Source organism: Saccoglossus kowalevskii, chromosome 19, assembly GCF_978046115.1.
Source record: "Saccoglossus kowalevskii chromosome 19, keSacKowa6.1, whole genome shotgun sequence".
Lineage (NCBI taxonomy): Eukaryota > Metazoa > Hemichordata > Enteropneusta > Harrimaniidae > Saccoglossus > Saccoglossus kowalevskii.
The window spans coordinates 19,798,769-19,819,901 of record NC_140659.1 but is presented as its reverse complement, the minus strand read 5'-3'; the positions used below and the strand labels follow the sequence as shown (position 1 = coordinate 19,819,901).

The window sequence follows — 21,133 nt, the reverse complement described above, 5'->3', positions numbered from 1 at the left end:
TTGTTGTCTAGATTCACAACAGATTTTCAAATATTGGCTTTAATATAGACTGGGAAAGTTGGGACTTTTTTTTTGTCTTACGAAAAAATAAATTAATTGTCAATTTAGAATTTTTAGTGTGATAGCGAAAGAAATCTCGGTTGAATTTTATATGCCAAAAGAATTCTTGCACTCATGCTTTAACATATATATACAAGATGATTAGCACAGCTTGAGTTACCAGGGGTTCAGTTGTCTCAAATTTAGCTTAGGACATTTCGTCAAAAACAGCAAGTAGTGTCATGAAAGTTCCTAATTATTTGCAATATTTTGGGTGTAAAACAGTAAATTCAATTATTAGAAAACACTCAGGCTGATTGTCTGAAATGATTGAACAAAATTAAGACATTTGAAAAAATATTGTTGTCCGATGACCATCTGAATCACTTACATGTAGCTATAACATCAAGTGCTAAGTAATATAGCATCAATGTGAAATGCTATTACACCAGAACTAAACAGGAAAAAGAGAGAACCAGCTGAAAACTTACAGTTGTTTTACACTATGATATGATATGAATTTTATTCAGTACAATGGCCTCAGGTCTATGGTACAATAAATCAAAAAATAGAAAAATACATACAGAGGGATTCCTTTAAATAATTGTTGAATCAACTAGTCACAACTGGTTAAGTAGATTAACCAGAAGCGTAGAATACAAATTTTGAAATTCGAAGTACAGATAAGATGTCAAACTGCATTAAACGAAGAAATTTTTCGTAAGTCTGATTTGACAGATAAAATATAGGTAAATATTTTTTTCGAGGATTTACATTAACGTGGACATACAAGGCAAAAATGGTATTCATCCTCAACCAACCCTAAATTACATAATTTACAGATTCTCATATTCCTCGGTATGTTTTACACAATTAAAAACAAGCAATGCGAACAATACATGACATAGTTGATTGGTTGTTTACTGATCTTAGTCATGGCAGGGTGCCAGTCCATTCAGACTATAACAGTATTGAGTTACCAGAAATCTATTTTATTTATTAAATCATTTTTATTTTTGCCTTTTTTGCTGACAGCACAGGACAGCTGGGTAATGTGATGGCCAGGAAATTATACTCTGGTGCTACCACCACATAATTGTATGACAAGTCATATTATCAGGATCCTAGGATGCAGGAGAATATGACTACGGTATACCTTTTGTGCCTTTGCTGTAGGTTTTAAGTTGTGGAAAAGAATTTATTAAACAGATGGTCAATAATTTGGGGCATAACATTTAAGCATATATAATAAAGAAAATATGGTTTAGATGCCATAATTGTTCTGTTCCACCAATTTGATTTTTAAGCAAGATTGCGACATTGCATGCCTTCATCTACAAAATATGAAATATTAAAAAAGTATATGTCTTTATTTGTTGTCAATAATTATGTCCTCACACCTAACTTATGCTTGTCAAAACATGTGGTAGGCACCAGGCTTTTAGACAGGCATTTTAGACAGTTATAAAATTTCATTTGACAGGCAAATTTTCTACAAGCCTGTCCAATTTTGATTGAAAATTACAAAAAAAAACATAAGTAATTAAAAAAAAAAAATTTATTGTAAGTCTGTGGTTACAGAGTCAAGACTACTGTTCTTCATTTTTTTTCAAGTTTTAGAAAGAACTTCCAATTTTCTGGCTATAGCCCTGGTAGGCACTGTTCATACATGTAAGAAGTAAAAGTAAATAGGAAACTATTTTGAATTGGTTCATGAAGTTTTGAGAATCAAACTTTATTGATTAGAGACTTGACTTGACTTGACTTCAAGTAAACTTGATTCAGGTTGGGGCTTGGGGAATATTATATTATTGAACACAAAATGAGGGTATGGACTATTAAACATGCTATATCACTTTCAGGGTTGGACAGCTGCATGGAGCTGCTACCATACATTGTCGTTTTCTTACTATATCACTTTCAGGGTGGGAGACAGCTGCATAGATTTGAGAAAGTATATGTACTTTTAAAGAGTTGGGTTTGAAATTCATACCATGCTATATCACTTTCAGGGCGAGGCAGCCACATGGGGGCAGGACAGAGTTTATATATACTGGTCTATAATAAATCCATTTACAGACCTATTTTGCGATCTAGTTCCTAATAGAATTTAATCACTTAGCAACAAATACAAGTAATTTTTGTCTGAACAACCAGCTTTGAATACTGCAATGATTGATATATTGAGAGACTACAAAAACATAAATTTTTTCAATGTTTGATGAATTTTCCTGATTAAATGATTACCGGTACTAGTATTTATTAAATGCAATGAAATTTGAACCATTAGAATACATCTGAACACAATGAGCTCAGTCTGTACAAAGACAAAAATTTAAGATTAATTAAACAATCTTCCTCATTTTGCCCAGGTATTTTCCACGTCTTAGTTTTAGTTCTAGCATGGTTCTAGAGACCATACTACCCCGGTACTCTCATACTATTTACTCCTTCCAGTAAAAACAAAACAAAACAAAACAATTAAAAGATTGTTATGTTTATCATTATAAAATTGCATGTTAATACAATTCATTACATAGGTACTGCAGATTAGTCAAATGCTACAACATTGGTATTGTCTACAGCTGAGATGCAAATGAAATAAAAAAATTCCTTCTGAAGTTGAACTGTATTTTATTTTGAAATTTTCTTGAATTGTGTCATGTTTACTGCAACTGCCAGGCTGCATTTTCGTTTCAAACACAATGGCAAGCACTCCAATGATTGTGCATCTGCCTACATATTAACGGAATGGAATGCCAGATTAACACATTTCACCTGCCGACTCCACTTTTTCCCCATTGAGATTGGTATGTCAGCAGAGGCTTTCAGCAGCGGATGTGTTAACCAACCATCAAATTTATTTTCGCTGGAATTAATTTTCGCTGAAAAGACTTCTTTATGGAATTTATTTTCACTGATTTTTGATGAGTTGAATGTGAAATACAGGAAAAAAAGTATATTCGCTAGATTTTATTTTCACTGAATCATCGCTTCAGAAAATAAGCGAAAATAAAGTATTCTACAGTAATTGTTAACCTACGTACTTTTGTATATATACCACATGGGTTCAGACTAGAAAACAATTTCTATTACCGGGTAATTATGTTTTTTTTTCTTGTTTAAGGTAGCAACAGGGAAAAACAAGTAACAATTTGATTTATGATTCAGACATTTTCTAAGTTACTTACGCCTGCAACTATAACAACTGATATATCATCTGAAATGTTAGATATAGTGAATACAATGCCATACCAGTGCATATGCCATACCAGTGCATATGGCGTACCAGTGCATATGGCGTACCAATGTTGGCCTATGAGATCACCTGACATTTGTCATTTTTGACTATTCTGACTATTAATAGCACAGTTTTTTAACACTTTCATACATGCAAACAACATGTGAATTGCACAGCACATTTGTAACACTGCATGCTGGTGTCTTGTTTTTTCTTTTTCTCTTTTGCTTTCTAGCTAAATAACTACAGACAGGCTAAAAAGAATCTGTTTTGATAGGCTGTAACATGGATCTATAAACCACAGGAAGAACAACCATTATTCGTTTCCTTTGAACTATGATAGTTGCCAAGATGTTGAATGTTTATTTTGACTGTTTATTTCGTTGCATTAACAAATTTACGCAAATGAACGTTAATCTCCGACTATCGGTCATTTTCGGAGTCAATCGGACGACTTCGGGAGATCACGTGATCAAGTTGTTTTGGTTATAGCATAAAAAAACAATGACGCCAAGACAAAAACACTGATAAATGAGCGACATTCAACAGGAAAAAAAAAATGCATTGCCACTTTTGGCAATCAAAAGGAAACATCGAATAAGTCAGATATCAACAACAAACATGATTTATGGCACTGAAAGGGGCAAAGTACATATACCAATTTGTCCCCAAGTAATCAAACACCACTAACAAGGAACTATATTCAAGTAAACACTAGTAGATTAGACCTATCATTTTTCAGATTAATTTGTAAGCAAATAAATTCACAAGACAGGTTATTCTGTGGTCAAAAATAATTTGTATTTATAAACATGTTCACTCTAACAATATGGGACAAGCACCATAGCTTATTGTCTATAACTGTACCTAGTGGACCATACAAGGTCACCTGCTAAGTGTTTGTCAATATTGGCTAAGGCTACTGCTTTAAATTCATATATTAGATTAAATTACATAACGGTTTAAAGTACAAAACCCAAACTTTTTAGGGATGGCATCTATACCATATTTTTTTTATTATATACGCTTAAATGTTATGCCCAAATTGTTTGTTGTTTATTTTTTTCTTTAAATAAAAATTTTGCTTGGAAAAACGTTCTACTGTAACCCTTCCCTTATCCCAAGTCACACCCTAACCCTCCAGCCCCACCTAAATCAATTGTATATGTTCTTCTAAATTACTGTACATGCCCTCAAGAGGGGCATATACAATTGGAGGGCAATAGAGGGTAGGGATAGGGTTAGAGTTAGAGTTAGAATTAGAGGAGAGGTACAATTCAAAGTTTTTCATTGTGCTTTCAGGAAAATTGAACATGAAACATTTTTATACACATGATTGACCAGAAACAGGAATACTAGTTTTCTTTCAGGGCTGAAATTACCACGATAAGGCCCCACCACCTTTTCGGCAACCTTCAGACAATATGGGGTAAGGCATTCATTAACTGTGGGAGGTGTAGGATTTTTAGAAAATATATTATCTATACTGTTGTAGTAAGCCAGCACTCACTGGCAGTATTAAACAATTGCTATTTTGGTATAGGCATATTAAAATTACTTTTCTACAGCCCCCCTAACAACCTGCTGACTCATCCCTAAACTAACTTAGGTTTGCATGATCACAATTTTATCTTAACTTCGGTAAATTTATTTTTTAAAGCCAAACGTACTAAACGACTCCTAAGTAGTTTCGATGTCATTATTTCTCCATTCATGAGATATTAATATGGGAGGTCACAAGTAAGGACGAGTGCTTTGCATGCACAAAGTAAGTCTCGGTGGAGCGAAATCAACGCACGGCCCGTTTATGTATACATTTCGGACCATGCTCACATGCCCACTTCAGCTTAGTAGTTTCCCATCAGAGTTTTTTTCAATGAAATGAGAAATATTAAATTCTGAAACGACCCGTGCTCGTAGTGCCCAACATACATTCCACAGATCTCGTTTCATTCGCGCAACAGAGAGATGAATCTTGTTTCGCAAAGAAGCGTGAAGTTTTTGTAAAATTATTCAGTTCTATTAATTTGTGGTCTACGTTACCTGTTCCAGGAAGCTCTGTAAAGTTGGTCGTCCTGAAAAAATCAACTATGTACAATAACCAATAACACGACTTGTACTGATACGTAAGTCCCCGACTCGACTATAAAAATGCAAGTACATGTAAAATGCGAACAACAATCTTCTTGGACTATTCTATAATCATCTGTGCGGATAAGTTAAATGTTGTAAAGTAGTGACACTGACCTGACTTGAAGTGAAATATTACTCGAAACAGTGATAATATAATAACAAGGTACTCACTAGAATGCTTTTGACGATATTACTTTACCCACTTGCGAGCGAAAGTGTTCACCCATCTGATTCAACCGATCACCCCTGCATATTTTATAAAGGTCCATCTCTCAGTTGAAAGGTCACCAGTATGGCGGAAAGTGGAAAACACTGGGAACGAGCTGTTTGAGACGCATTTCTGTATGTTATGGTTTATTGAAGTTATCAAAGTACTGCTACCATCAAGTTACTAGTTTATAACTAAAAGGTATTTATATGACGAATTATCGTGTAATTTTAGTATAATTTTCGTATAATGTGGCGTGTATTCAGGTCCTGATAACGGGTCACGTACTTCGACGATGGTTTTTGTTCGACAAGTCGGACGACCGGCACAATTTTACTCGTGACCGCGACCGCGGAATCAGTGCCTCTGCCCCAGGAACAAAGTATATCTGTACATCGCCCCTCGGTGATTAGTAGCTTGAATTGAAACTCTCATACCTTGTTATTATTACTTGCACACCTATGTACATTGTATTTCTCTTTCGTGTGCTATTGTAAATATGGGCGACCTTTCAGTGAGTCGTGGCGGTGAACCCTGGTATAGGTCACAGTCCCTCTATAAACTTAATAGGTGCACGCTAGTTTACACTGAAACTAGCCCCGAGTAAAGTCCTGTAGGCTGGCCTCCTCCCGCTGATCATTCGGCCCCACAGTCATGAAAAGTCACATAGACCGGGGATTCAACACCCAGCTACAAGTTTATGACGGAGAACTTTTTTTTTAGTTTTCAAACATCCATCGACCAATCTAGCGATCATAAATACTATTCTTGTGGCCGAAAAATAAACCTATATCACTGGAACATTGGAAAAGCTAGTTTTAAGCAACGAAATGACATTTTGTTTATAAATACGTCAAGAACGAGATGACGGCGTATACTTTCTGTTGACGTTGAAAATGTTGATATGATCGACCTTAGTGGGAATCTTATTATTATTATATACCCTATATATAAAATATGTTTTTGAAATGCAGTCCCTCACCCCCAGTGGCTATTTTCGCAGATTTTTCGTCGCAGAAGCGATTCACGTTCTCTGGGCATCTCTAATAAATACTCTATCTAACCGCTGGACTGAATTAGCTGAATTATGAAAAATTCATAGAAGATTGGGCAAAAATCGGTCGTTTTTGGCCTCAACGTTTTTTTGCTCGGAAACGCAAGGGCGATAAGACTCGATTTTCAAGAACGCAGGTCGCTCGGATCGGACGGTTTCTATTGTTTCGAGTCTGTTGTGTGTCTAGAAACATAATAACTTTGTTTTTGGTAAATATAGAACATGCTCTGTTCAATAAAGGATTTTGATATGCAAATCAAACAATTTTATTAGTTCCTTATTGTAACATCTCCCATATAAATAGTCCTGTACTCCCCAGAATTTGACAATGGTACTAGCCCAGAATTGACTTTCTGTTCAGCGTGTCTTTGATTGTAGCAATGTTTATGCCACTGTACGAAAATACGCACACGCGAATTTGACAACATTCACTCGAGCGTTTTAGGATAGTGGGAATAGAAGCAAATAGATGGAAATGCCAGTTACGTCACTCGTGAAGATTGATGATTCGATTGCCGGCCGGGATAGATGTATTTAGTGTTCATTTCTATGCATATTGTCTACACCTGCGATTCTCAATTTCGATGTGTAAAATCATATCGCTGCTGTGGACGGCGACGGCTGACAGATTGTTTTGGTTCTGCGGCTCTCTTGGCATGGGCAACTGATTTTTAGGTTTCTGTTTTTTTGATATTCTGACGTTCACTTGGTCGTATTTTGTATATACCACTCAGACACTTGACAACAAGTAAGTAAACGGGCCGGAACATAGTCAACATGCCAGTGGGACTCTGAAGGCCCCGGAGAAAGCGCCATCTTACAATATTAATGAACAAAATTTACATTACAATTTCATGCTTCCGAGCAATCTGATACAAAGTATACAAGTACTGTCTACAATATACTGCATAATGGAATAACATACCTATCTAACTGCTGTTGATTTTTGTACAAAATTCCAAGAACACAAAACAAACAACTGACAACAATCGACAAAACAAAAACACTACACAGTCACTGTAGCCAGTAAGAAAAAGATACTGTGGAACTCATTGCAAATGTAAATACAAAATAAATGTCAGTGAATACAAATTTAATAATTTGCAGCCTCCATGGACAAGTTCACAGCCTCTAATATTGCAAAACCGTTAGTTGTGAACTGAACTTTAAATCTCATCAGGATATCCACATGAAGATAGAAAAAAAATGCAATATTAAGACAAGAAAATTATGCTGTTTTTGTCAAGGCTATATACTAAATTTCCTTATTTTGGGTGTATTTTTAAAATGTAATCATAATACAAATGTAAAGTAAACAAAATTATCGAGTGATTTTGGATTTGTTGGAAAAGTACTTGAAATGCTGTGACATGGTCTACTATTGGTGGTGGGAATTACCAAGCCAGTTTATAAAACCAGCTGGTTGGCATCCGCTCCGCTCAAAAACAAGTATCATGTTTTCGGCTGTTGCCATGGTAGGACATGAACGTGCAGCTAACGTCGGTTTATAACTAAAACCGGGCCCCGTATACAAGGTTCGCAAAAAAACGTTCAGTCCTTAGAAGTCATTTTATTTTATTGCTAGGACGTATTCTGCTGTTGAATTTATTATTTCCAACCGTTTTGCGATAGTATTTTCTAGATTGAAACATGGAGGCAAAAAGCTGCATGATTGAAGGCAGCATTTACAGTTCATTCATAGTTCAAAGTTGCGTTGGGATTACGTTGATAGAGTGTAACAATGTTGGCGCTGGTGATCTCTTACCAGTGCGCAACGTAGCCAAAATAAAAAAACAAAAACATGATCATATAAACACTGCTATTTATAATAATATAAAGACTGGTAGGAGGTAATAAATTTGGGGCGAAAGTATTCAAAAATCAGTTTTTGGCTGTTGCTATGGCAGCGGTGAGCGAGAATTTGTTTTCAGATTTTACAATCTAACTAGAGTGAAGGTGTGACTTGCCCGCCAAGTTTGAACCAAACGGCCCAGCCAAAAAAATCACAGAAGAGTCAAATTTGTCGGTAATGAAAACAGATATCAAAAATTCAAATAGTAACTTAGTGCCCACACTCAAGCTGAGTAGAATGAGCTATGTCTGAAGAGTTTTATCATAAATTTGTAGGAGGAGATTCATTTAGCACGAAGCTATCCAGTTTTTTGGCTGTTACTGTGGCAACGATAGGCCAATTTTTTTCTTCAGATTTTACCTAATAACTAGGGTGATGGTGTGACCTGCCTGTCAAGTTTGAGGGAAATAAGCCAAGCCAAAACAATCACAGAAGAATTAATACGTGAAAACACCGGAAACCACACACTCAGAAACACAAAATTGATTTTAAGGGCAATCCTAGAACGGATCGCCAATAGTGAACAAAAATGTTCATAAATATTACTGACCGCAAAGACGCTCATCGCGAAGTGTCTTGTTATTAATATAAATATTATTATTATTATGTAATTTCATTTCTAGTTAAGGTATTTGGGATAGTTAGACGTTTTGACCTGCTTATGTTTCAACCCCAAAGCTGAATGCCTCTAAAATCGCTCGATACAGGCCTTACATATGCGACTTCTCAGGACTGTGGGGGCCGAATGATTAGCGGAAGGAGACCAACCTACAGGATTGTACTCAGGCTGACACTGGAACATGAAAACATGTCAGCGAATCCCGGTACATTTTGGAAATTACCAGAAAACTGTTGACTGTTCGTTAAACAGTGCAAATAATACAGTATTTATATTTTCATTATATCACTATATTTGGGTATTTTATTTTATAACTATTTTCATCGTTGCTTTTCATCCTATTGTCTATAAAACAAGCCAGATTTAACTTAGCATTTCTTAGCCTATGCTAAGCATCCACGCACGTTTTCGTAGCATGTATTTGACCTCTCGGCCTGTGCTGTGAGCTGTGCAAGATCACTACTTTCAAATAATAACAGTTTATCCTAATAAAAGCAAGACTAGGCGATGCTCATAATCTTGCTAAGCACACAGGCAGAGGGACTGTGTCTATAAAGTAAAACGTTGACAAGGTGGTTCGATTCACATTTTATACAGTTCATAAAAACTGTCAAACTGTTATAGTGTGTAGTTTGGTTCCTTATTTGATTTGAAAATGTTGCCATTCAACTACATAATTCACATTAACCTGGAAAACTCAACTCAACATAACAACGTAAATGCATAGTGAGTGACATTGACTTTTACAGTTTAGTTCCAGTGTCAGATTTAAATGATTTGGACATCACAAGAAAACCAAAATGATAGTTTCTATAAGGCTTATAGATGGTATATTTCACAAACGGAAACTGTGTTCCTTCCAGTAATTTTGAACAGCATGACAATTTGCAATATACTGTAGAATACTTTATTTTTGCTTGGAATTATTATAAGGAATGATTCAGTGAAAATAAAATCGAGCGAATATATCTTTTTTCCTATATTTTACATTCAACCTGTCAAAATTAGTGAAAATAAATTCCATACAAAGCACCAAAAATGTCTTTTCAGCGAAAATTAATTCCAGCTAAAATAAAGTATTTTACAGTAACATACATTTCCTTTATTAGCATAGCACTAACTTAGTTTGTTTTCTTGAAACTTTTAGCCTGGTAAAACCACCATGGTTACTGTTGTATATTCAACTGTACGTGAAATGTTGTATATTCAACTTTACGTGAAATGTTGCATATTCAACTCTACGTGAAATGTTGCATATTCAACTGTACGTGAAATGTTGCATATTCAACTGTATGTGAAATGTTGCATATTCAACTTTACGTGAAATGTTGCATATTCAACTGTATGGGAAATGTTGCATATTCAACTGTACATGAAATGTTGCATATGTCCTGAATAAGCATAACATTTTGACTTGAAATTCAGTTTGGAAAACTCTTGTAACATTTTCAATGTTGCAGGGTTTGTTTCATCACAATAAAATGTCATTTCTACAAAGTGTTTCATGTAAAGCCTGTGGCTTGCACAATATCTTGCATAGAATCTTATCCAAAATTGTATAAATATATCTTTGAATGATGAAAATTTCCCTTTTCCTACAGAATATGCTTTGAAACATTAATTTGTGGAAATGTTAAAAACCACCAGACTGGTCCTGCATGGTCGAAATCAATCTGTCTTGCACATTCATAAGAAAGCTGCAGCTCCAAGCACTTCTCAACAAACAAGATGGCGTTCCTCACAGGGAAAGACCCGCAACAGACGTGGTGTCAACTTTGATACCTTTGGGACATGGGATAATAGGATCAATGCACCTATTATGATACAGCAAAGCATAAAGCATGGAAAAATCATCCCAAAAGTATCCATAGATGACGTCGGGCATGCCTCGTTAACGGGAAGACGGAAAGTGAACGAAGACCGAATATGTATCAAGGAATTGACAGGACCGGATCTTTTGTATTTCGCTGTGTTTGATGGACATGCAGGTTCTTTAATTGCAGATTATGCATCTGTTTACCTGGAACATTTTATAAGATTTTGGTTGGATCAGGAGAAAGATTTACAGAGTGTGCTGAAGCATTCATTCATAGACTTTAATAATGTTTTAACAAGACACATGCATTTTGAGTATGAAGGTAAGTTGTAAAACTTTATTTATGTTTCGCTTTATATTCATTTAATTAATTGCTTGGCCCTTCCATCATTTGCTATGTTCACACGGCAGCATTCTACCAGAGCCGAACTACTGCTCCTCCCACCGATTAATAGGAGATTATCTCCAATGCGTTCATACGATCTGACGGGAGCTGAAAGAGAGCCGAGATCTGCCATAGTTCGATTCAGTTCGGTCAAATAATTAGTATGAAAAAAAAACATGGCTGAAAATGATGTTGGTGTCAGGATTGTGTTGTTTCTTTACATGGAATGATTCTATTGAGCTGGGAGAAAAAAAAAGAAACAGTAACGATCTAGTCTGAGCATGGAGGTAGAAAAGTCAATGAACAGGTGTTATGATTTAGGTACTAGTATCTCGAATAAACAGGAAACATGGCAGCTAAAATGTGTTACAGCCTATTGTTATTGTTCAAATGTTGTGATATGTGTTACAGTTATCAATCTTTTTCCGGTTGACCTGTCAGCCTATCGCTGTATTTCTTTACTCTGCCAAATAAATATTAGGGCGCGTACCTCTTTTTCAAATCGTAAATTGCGTGAAGTTACGAATGATGTTGTCTCCACCATAATTGATATGATAGGTTACTTGAAGAAGACGTTTTAGGGCGTGATTTGGGCTCCGATAGTTGGGCCCTGCGTATACACAGTCGGGGCTCAACCAATTGGAGTTCAACCCCGGGGGTTATTTGGAGCGAACTTGGCTCCAGCCGGCTTGAGCCAAATGCGTATACACGACCATTTTTGCTGGCTCGAGCCGTGGGGCTCCGATAAAATGCTGTTGTGTGAACGTAGCAATTGACAATTTTAACAAATTTTAGAAAATATTTTCCAGTTGACAAATTACGAATTTCAATTTCTGATCACAAATGTGCTAACAATTGCAAATACTATTGAAATAAATTTATCCACATAATCGGTATTCACTTCAACACGTTATCACACAATGAAAATTCATGAGCAAACATGACATGCATTTACTTTATGTCATGATTATTCATGAAAACAATCATGCATTTTATATAATAGCATGTTATTTTATCTCCTGATAAAAGCAATTGTTATACATCTGACCTCGGAAATAGAATTTATTTGTTGTATGTACTTGGGCATTACGAGTATGTATTGACCTTGGCTATGAGTTGGTCGATATAGTCGTCAATGGCCTTCGTGTATACTTTGCGATATTCTCCTGTTAACCTCATAGTATTTCAAAAAATGTCATCACAATTTTGTTTTCTACTTAATAATTATTTTGATAGAACCAGAGTTTTATTTTATGGGATCTACTGCCACAGTGTGTTTACTGCGAGACGGCATTGAGTTGGTGGTTGCTAGCGTTGGTGATAGCCGTGCAATACTGTGTCGCAAGGGTGTCGCTAAAAGATTGACAAAAGACCATGAACCAGAAGATCCAGATGAAGCTGAAAGAATTAAAGCAAACAAAGGATTTATAAGGTGAGTGTTTTTTTTAGTATAAACTGCTGTAATTTCACAGGAAACAAATTTTCATGAACTTCATGAATCAGAGAAAAAGTTGTTTTTTTATGAAAATTTAAACAAATATGAGAAAATTTACAGAAAATGTGTAGCTAAATTCATAAAAAAAAACTTTGCTATGTTTTCGAAAATTTTGATCAAGACTTGAAGTCAGTAAAAATTATGTCCATTTGGTTCAAAATTTATCAAAACAATTACGAAAAAAAAAAATAGACAAAATCTTGCCCCAAATTTTTGGTGGGAAAAATAAAAGGGCGGCAGTCGTCGCACTGCATCCTGTTCGATATGGAACTCATAGCGACTTATACAACGCATGTAAAATTCATTGTTTATTTACATGAAATTCAAACACGTGCTGCGCGACGACCACTGCGCTTTAAGATAGTCAATTGCTTGACCTTTTCATCACCAGTAGTTCCCTCTTTTCATCACAAATTCACTAAATAGTCCTGTTTATAGTCTGCACTTTCTTTCGAAAGATTAGGACAAAAATAGCCAAATATTTTGAGTAAAAACCAAAAATTTACTCAAATTTTGTCTGTTGGCTCCAAAATTAGGGTTCATTTCTAGAAATATTTAGGCGAGAAAGTCTAGTGGTAAAAAGGTTAAAAGATCTGTGTCCTATGTTACTTTATTCTAGGTTAAAATTTTGTTTGTTTGTTTACATATTCAGTTGGAACAGTCTTGGTACGCCATTAGTAAACGGTTCATTGACAATGACCAGAAGCTTTGGTGATCTACCACTTAAGCGCTACGGTGTTATCGCCGAACCAGAAACGACATCTCTTGAGGTAAGTTTTCTCAGCAGTGCACCAGCAGGAATGCTGAAAGCACCCTCTAGTGACAATAAAGTTTGCATGTTCAGGATTTGTTTGACAGTGTTTCCCTATAATATCTCAAAGACACCTTGACTTGGATGTATTTGAATACAAAATGCATAAATTAAAATATATTTCTACTTTTTTAATTTATCTTCATGTGTATGCGTACAATGAAACTAGTAATACCATAAGACACATGACTGTCATTGCATTTTAGGTGCGGCATAACCGAGACAGTTTCTTGGTGCTCTCAACTGATGGTGTCAACTTTGTGATGAACGATCAAGAGCTATGTGAAGCGGTAAACAGGGCACCCGATCCATCGGAAGCAGCACTTCGTGTGGCAGACCAAGCACTGCAGTACGGTAGTGATGACAATTGCACAGCGATTGTTGTACCATTTGGTCAGTGGGGGAAATTTAAAAGCACAGCAATGGGATACTCAAGAAATTTCTTCAGCAATAGGTTTTAAATATTTATTGTATCATAGCATTGTTGCTTAGACTTAAATTTACCATATTTCCGCATCAACTAGCATTGAGAAAGTCTTTAGAAGTGACAGTGGTTATCTTTTTGTACTCCATCTTAAAAGGTCAGTCTATTTTTACGCTATTTTGTGCATTTTACAACATAAAAAGCACTCTGACTATCACCCTTTTAAATATTGTAGTGTATAAAGATTTGCATTTTCATTTAATACTGTTATACATTTCTATTATGTGCTTATTAAGATACTTTATACTGTGTTTCATATTTTATCATTTTAACCTTTTCATCACCAGTTACCTGTTTTCATCACAAATTCACAAAATAGTCCTGTTTATAGTCTGCACTTTCATTCCAAAGATTTGGACAAAAATTGTGTGTTGGCTCCAAAAATAGGATTCATTTCCAAACAAAATTTGGGCGAGATAGTCTGGTGGTAAAAAGGTTAATGTTTAAATGCATGCTTTTATTACCGAAAGGATGGCATAATTTCTACATGCTTTAGTTTTGTACTTGATTTCTACTGCAGGACACACAGTAGTGAAATTTGCAGACAGTGATCCAGAAATGTAATGTGCATACATTGTATCTGCTGCACACAATTTATAAATAACTTAAGGTAGAAGCCTACTGACAAAATTGGTCATGAATTGCATTAGTTTAACATGTACAATCATGAAGCTAATGTCCCATGGTACAATGAAATAGCATTATTTTGTGTATTACAGTTATGCTTTTTGTGAAACATGTACTAATATTTCTTGAAAATTGCTATTTTTAGAACAATTCCATAGAACACAATGTTAAAGAAAAATTGCATTTTTTGACATTTTTTAATAATTCAGAACAACAAAAAGTACTCCATCATTAACAATATATGATTTTTTCAGCCTATGTCATCAGGCTCAATTTTGAGAAATTTCATAATATCTCTGCCATAGGAACCTGTGGTAAAAGTGTTATAGTAGTGCCAAAATGGCGACTTTCCACTAAAATACCACTATCAATTTCTCGAAAAAAAGGCTGGTGACTTTTTTTTAGGTCAATGTCCTTGGAGTACAATATATTGCAAAATTAATAAATTTTGGGTTTTTCAATTTATGAGTAGGCTTCTACCTTAAGAATAAATTATGTCGGTGTAAAGCATCATATTGGCTGACTTTGGAGAAGATGAAGAGCACAGATAAATCATTTGTGTGAAAGTTGATCTCGACATAGCTTATATGTAATGTATCACAAAAAAATGAAAGTAAGTGCATCATGGCTAAAGTATTTTTTTTTTGAATAGAACGGGTATTTTTTATTAAAAACATACTTATAAAGTATAATATAAGCCATCTGAAAGCTATCTATTTTGTAATAAAGGGACATTGAATATTTACTCTCCATCATTCAAATTGCTACGCTAGCTTTAAGTTGTATGAAAGCGAGCTAAATGTGATGGATGACGAACATTTTGGTCTTGGACGATTTGGTATTGGTAAATAAGATTGCTCATTTACGTTTCCATAGATGATGCTCATTTATTTAACGTTGGTAGAGATTATGATATACAGATTATTATTACCAAATAAAAAAAAGCACTTTTTGTGAATTCTGTAAATCAAGGAAATTACAATATCTTAGGGTTCTTTAGGGACACAAGGACAATTCGACTTTCTTGAAATTTCGACTACAGAAAATTTAAATAGCAGTGGATGATCATTTTAAAGGGTGACACATTGGTTTTGAGTAACGTTAATGCATTTGTAATATAGTGTTTATTTATATTACCGGTAAGTGTGAGCATGCACTGGACAATGAAAATTGCTCATAAATCTCATGGCGAAATCTAACAGAATTTTTCAGGTTATGTATGTGAACCCATTAAAGATGCGCTGTTAACTCTTCACCAACAGTTCCTTCTTTTCATCACTCCCGTTTATAGTCTGCAATTTCCATTAGAAGATTGAGAGAAAAATAGCCAAATTTTTAAAGTAAAAACTGAAAATTTGGGTTTGTTCCCAGAAGAGTATAAGAACAAAATATTTAGCCAAAAAAGTCCGGTGTTGAAAAGGTTAATACAACAAATATAGCATGTGAACTAAACTTATCATTTGTATGGGCTGTATAGAAATGTCCACTCTCAGTAAAGTTCTTTGGTTGTTGTCACTGGTTCTGATGTATTATAGGGCTACAATGCTTTTAACGAAATATTTTTAAACCTATTTTTAACAATAAATATTATAATTATATTTATGATATATTTATCATTTTTAGGCAAAAAAGGATTTGTATTATCAAGCTCACATCAATTGAAAACATGTGCTTCAGTTTTTTTTTTTGTAATTTTGCATACTAGTTGAAGTGCAGCACATGTAGCAAATGAGGATTGCTACTTATTTGAATGTATTCAATAAATGTTACAGAAGTACTGGGGCGGCAAGTCAGCAAATTTTCTCATTATCTAATTGGCTATAAACTTTTGGTTTTGATTAAGCTGATGAGCCTGCCTATTAAGTCTTGTAAACCTCATAATGTTGTTTAAAATACTGTAATTGGCATAAAGATTTTCAATTTTCTTGCATATTCTCGTTTAGCATCCATCAAAAGTGAAAACAAAAACTGAAAAGGCTCAGCAAATGGTGCTTTAGGATAGTTATTGAGACTCTCTTAAAGAGTAACAAAACTACCCAGACATGTGTAACATATATAAATTGGGTTGCTTAGGGTTACCACAAAATTGAATTTGTGTCGTTTTTTTTTTACTTCTGCTATTTCACTGGCTTCTCGACCGGCGTTCCACAGCAGCTCATGCATAGCCCATGAAAATACATTAGATAGTGGTGTGCAACCAGGCAACATATAACATTCTCCTCCTTGAGAATAGAGCAAAACTGCAATGTAAGAATGCTTAAATGTAGACCCTATACTTGTCTACAATTTTATTGGATCTACCTCAGTGTAAAGTTATCAGTGCTGTATTTCAAAGGCACACCAAAGTTTCTTAATGTCAAACAAAACAAATTCACCATGGTACTATTGTAATAGCAATTTATTGCACTTGATTAGTATTACCATGCTTTTATTGTCAGTGCTAAGTTTGATTGGAATGTAAATAAAACATTAAATATTATTCTCTGACTAGAATGTAATTATTATTGTACATGAATGTTTTTACTACTGACGTGACATTTCATGTGGAATGAGGCAATAGGTGATTTTCCGAACAATTGCGAGATCTCGCGAGATGCATGAAAGACGCGCGTCGAACGTCTGCCGCAAAAATCGAACGATTTGATTTTGATCTAGAATTTCTTTATTTCGCAGCTTACATTGACCGGCCGATTTCGACAGGGGAATATTGATTCCGAATACCCTTACTTAATCGAAATTGTCTATCATCAAATGTGGACAGCACATTATTAAGCATGGAAATGTCCCCGAAATACTTACGCGTTTGTCGAATCCCACGCGATGTTTGACGCGACTACGACGCTATGACCTTTGTTTGTCCTGTTTTTACGTTCGATTTCACGCATAACGCATGATTCTCGCAGTGAACGGAAAATGGTCTATTCTATCTGTCTAATAGATATGAAGGGAAACCCCCAACACCACCCTCATATAGTCACTATGATTTCCTAGTTGTCATTAATTTTTTAACATTATTATTTTCTTTGATGATTTCTACCTTTCTGATTTGTCTTTTATTTCCATCTCTATCAATGGTCTGAAAAAAATGAGAGATAATATCAATTTAACCATGCAATAAATCTACATACAAACATATACAGGAAACTCTAATCAATCCGACACTCTGAATATTGTATTGCAAATATCTGGACAGGAAGAATAAAAAATAAAATGTTGTAAACCAGAAAATGAAAATTTATACATATGAAATGTTATAAACAATATATTGCCATATATAGGAAAATGTTATGGACATTTTTTGCGCGATACACAATTCCAGATTTGCATCTACCCCGAAATAATAGAAGTGATACAATAATCTCTGCTTCCCTTGCTATTGGCTAAATGCTGTAAAATACTTTTTTTGTGTGCTATTTGTGCTAAAGAGATGATTCAGTGAAAGTAAAATGTACCAATTTTTTTCTATATTTTACATTTAACGCATCAAAAAACAGTGAGAATGAGGTCTATACAAAACACCCAAAAGGTGTTTTCTGCGAAAATGAATTCAAGCTAAAATAAAGTATTTTACAATATAAGCCAAGTGGAATTTTTATGGGATGAAGCAAGTAAAATCTCATGAAATGGCATTTTGAAATTGAGATGCAGTATATTCTATGTTCTGGGGTACAGCACACAAATTGTTCATATCACAAACAATTTTAAAATTGCTTCACACAGTCCTACTATATCCACTATGAACAAACTGTAGAGGAGAAACACAGCAGTAAACAAATCCTGATGGAAAATATCTTACCTCTGCTCTGACAAACTTGCCAGACACTAGACACAAAGTATGTAATATTACATTATAGAATTCATCCACGGTTGTACCGGGTTTTAGTAAAACACAGTCACGGAGGACACCAGTATCCTGATATCTTGAGGAATCTTACAAAATAAAGATACAAGCATGAAACATTCTGTATTAATAAATGCAGTCGTGATACAAGTAAGTCACAGAGAAACCACAGAAAGAACTCTGGAGAGCTGGAGTCATACTACGAATTCAAAGAAAGCTTAGAAAGTACTCCTGTGTGCTGTGAGTATAGGAGACGCATTAAAATTACATCATATTTTAAGATTGGCCTTTTAAACAAGAAGCTTGACAATTAACATTTGACTGCTGCTACTTGAGAAGAAGAAAAAAATGTAAATATTCTCAAAATTTATATTACAGAGAATACATTTGAATATACATCAGTTGTCTTCAGTCTAATTAATTCCAGAGCACCTCTACCACAAATTCTCAATTTAAATCTGACTTTGTGAGATATCAGAAATACGCTAATAATAATCAAATAATCAATATGATGTTTTTCAACATTAAACCAATCATGTCTGGATTACCCCCAATAAACCAAATTAATTATTATTATTATACATCTATCACCGTAACGCCATAAGTTACAAATATGGAATGATTACGCGCGTAAGCGTCCTCTAATAATAAAAACAAACATGGCTGCCACCAGGATTTGACCGGACTCCATACAAAGAAGTTTGCTGATTCTGTTCTAAACTTTTTGGATTTCGGCATTTCCATAATGTATCCTTGAAAGCTGTATAATAATAAGGTTATTACGAAGATAGCTCAAAGTATGCACTCAGACAGTACGCTGTCGCATCGACCTCCGCTGCACGTCGGTCGATACTGCTGCTGTACTGTCTTCGTGCATACTTTGAGCTATCTTCGTAATAACCTTATATTATGCAAATTAAATAATTATTATGCATAGATTTAGGTCTGTGTATTGTTACAGGGTAAGCATGTACCAAGTTTTTAACCCAAATCTAATAAGGTCTGTGAATTTCCTAGAACATGAATGTACCAAGTTTCAATGAAATGGGATAATTAGTACGCGAGGTATTAGTGTAAAAGTGCAAATTGGCTTATTAGGCAAATTTGGTAATTAATATGAACGGATTTTAAATCCAAACTAATCAGGTCTTTGCAACTGCTAAAAATCAGCTAATTATCATGCAAATTAGGTAATTATTATATGCATGGATTTCAACCAAAGCCTAATCAAATCTGCGCAGTAGCCCATTGAAGATTATTGAAAAAAAAGTGCAGAAACATTTGAGCCGCACATATGTACCAAGTTTCATTGAATGAAAATTGAATTTGCAAATTAGGTAATTAGTATGCACAAATTTCAATCCAATCTTTTGCATTGAATTTGCTAACTTCAAAGACTAAATTTACTGGTAATAAGTATTCTCTACATCCACAAATTTTCATTTTGAGTTCCAAGCGACGATAACAACACACGCTGAAAACGCGAAGGTTCATAGGTAAACACTTGTTTGAAAACCATGACACGCTATGATCATCTGACGCATGCGCAGGTGACACCTCCCCCGCTTTAAGCCTAACCTTGGCAGAATTCCGGACACACCTATTTATTTCTCCCTCATTTAAAACAGCCAATTGCAAAGAATAATCATGAAATGTTTCATGGAATTTCTGTCCCAATAATTGTGTTAGTCAGGATTTTTTCTGGTCTGGACTTACCAATAAATTTCAATGTATTCAAGTCCTGTACAGGATAGGCATAGACAGGTGGTTTCAGAGATACCGCTAAGTTTAGTGCGTTATAAACATTACCGTAGTAGATCCAAACCTACATGAAATGCAACAATACGTACAAATACTTAGGAACAATGTAACCAAACTACCGTAGTAACCAATCATAGTATCATACATAAAATTATCATTCAATAACCTAATTATTACAGTGATCGCAAGATATTTACATACACCGAACTCTCGCACCAGGTAGATAATTACAAGGGACTTTGCAACACCCCCTGACACTTTCCTAGACACTCCAATGACCGTTGTAGACGCAATAAAATTACATACCGGACGCAGAATGCCTTTGAAGTTTGGCCACAAAGAACGAGGGGTAGTTGGACTATTGCATTGCTTTGTAGATACAAGAATCAGATTAAATCAGAGTAAATTTAGTAGCGAGTTTGTCTACATTTTCAAAAAGTATTGACAGGTACCTAGAAGCATGTACATTGAAATATCACAAACTAATAGTTCAGTCTGACGTTTATAGAATATTTTATGATGAAGAGTTTCTTTATTAATTTTGGACCAAATCAACAGTTTTCTATTGGCTATAGATCTCAATTAAATTTTTAGAAAAAAATATGGAAACAAATATGTCTGTCAAGGATCTAATATCATTTTGTAGGTAGTTTCAAAACGAAGTTGACCATTTTTTCCAAAAATATACACAACAATTTAAATTATCATCACTAACTGACTAATTTATCTGATGGAGGTCTAAACAAATGAGATATTAATAAAATTGG

The 21,133-nt window shown here is 34.8% G+C and overlaps 1 protein-coding gene and 1 long non-coding RNA gene across 2 annotated transcripts; one reads left to right on the top strand and one right to left on the bottom strand.

Annotated features, from left to right (window-relative positions):
* The first annotated feature begins 5,707 nt into the window (after positions 1–5,707).
* On the top strand, positions 5,708–17,251 carry LOC100373073 (protein phosphatase Mn(2+)-dependent 1K-like). The gene is made up of 5 exons (XM_002737093.2): positions 5,708–5,822; positions 10,748–11,284; positions 12,584–12,779; positions 13,495–13,612; positions 13,860–17,251. The coding sequence occupies exons 2-5, from the start codon at positions 10,777–10,779 to the stop codon at positions 14,112–14,114; spliced, it is 1,077 nt and encodes a 358-aa protein (XP_002737139.1). The 5' UTR covers positions 5,708–5,822; positions 10,748–10,776; the 3' UTR covers positions 14,115–17,251.
* LOC144356528 (uncharacterized) lies at positions 17,148–18,672 on the bottom strand. The gene is made up of 2 exons (XR_014927409.1): positions 18,561–18,672; positions 17,148–17,840 (listed from the first exon to the last, which is right to left on the bottom strand). It is a non-coding gene; the product is annotated as an uncharacterized LOC144356528 (long non-coding RNA).
* Between the last annotated feature and the right edge of the window lie 2,461 nt (positions 18,673–21,133).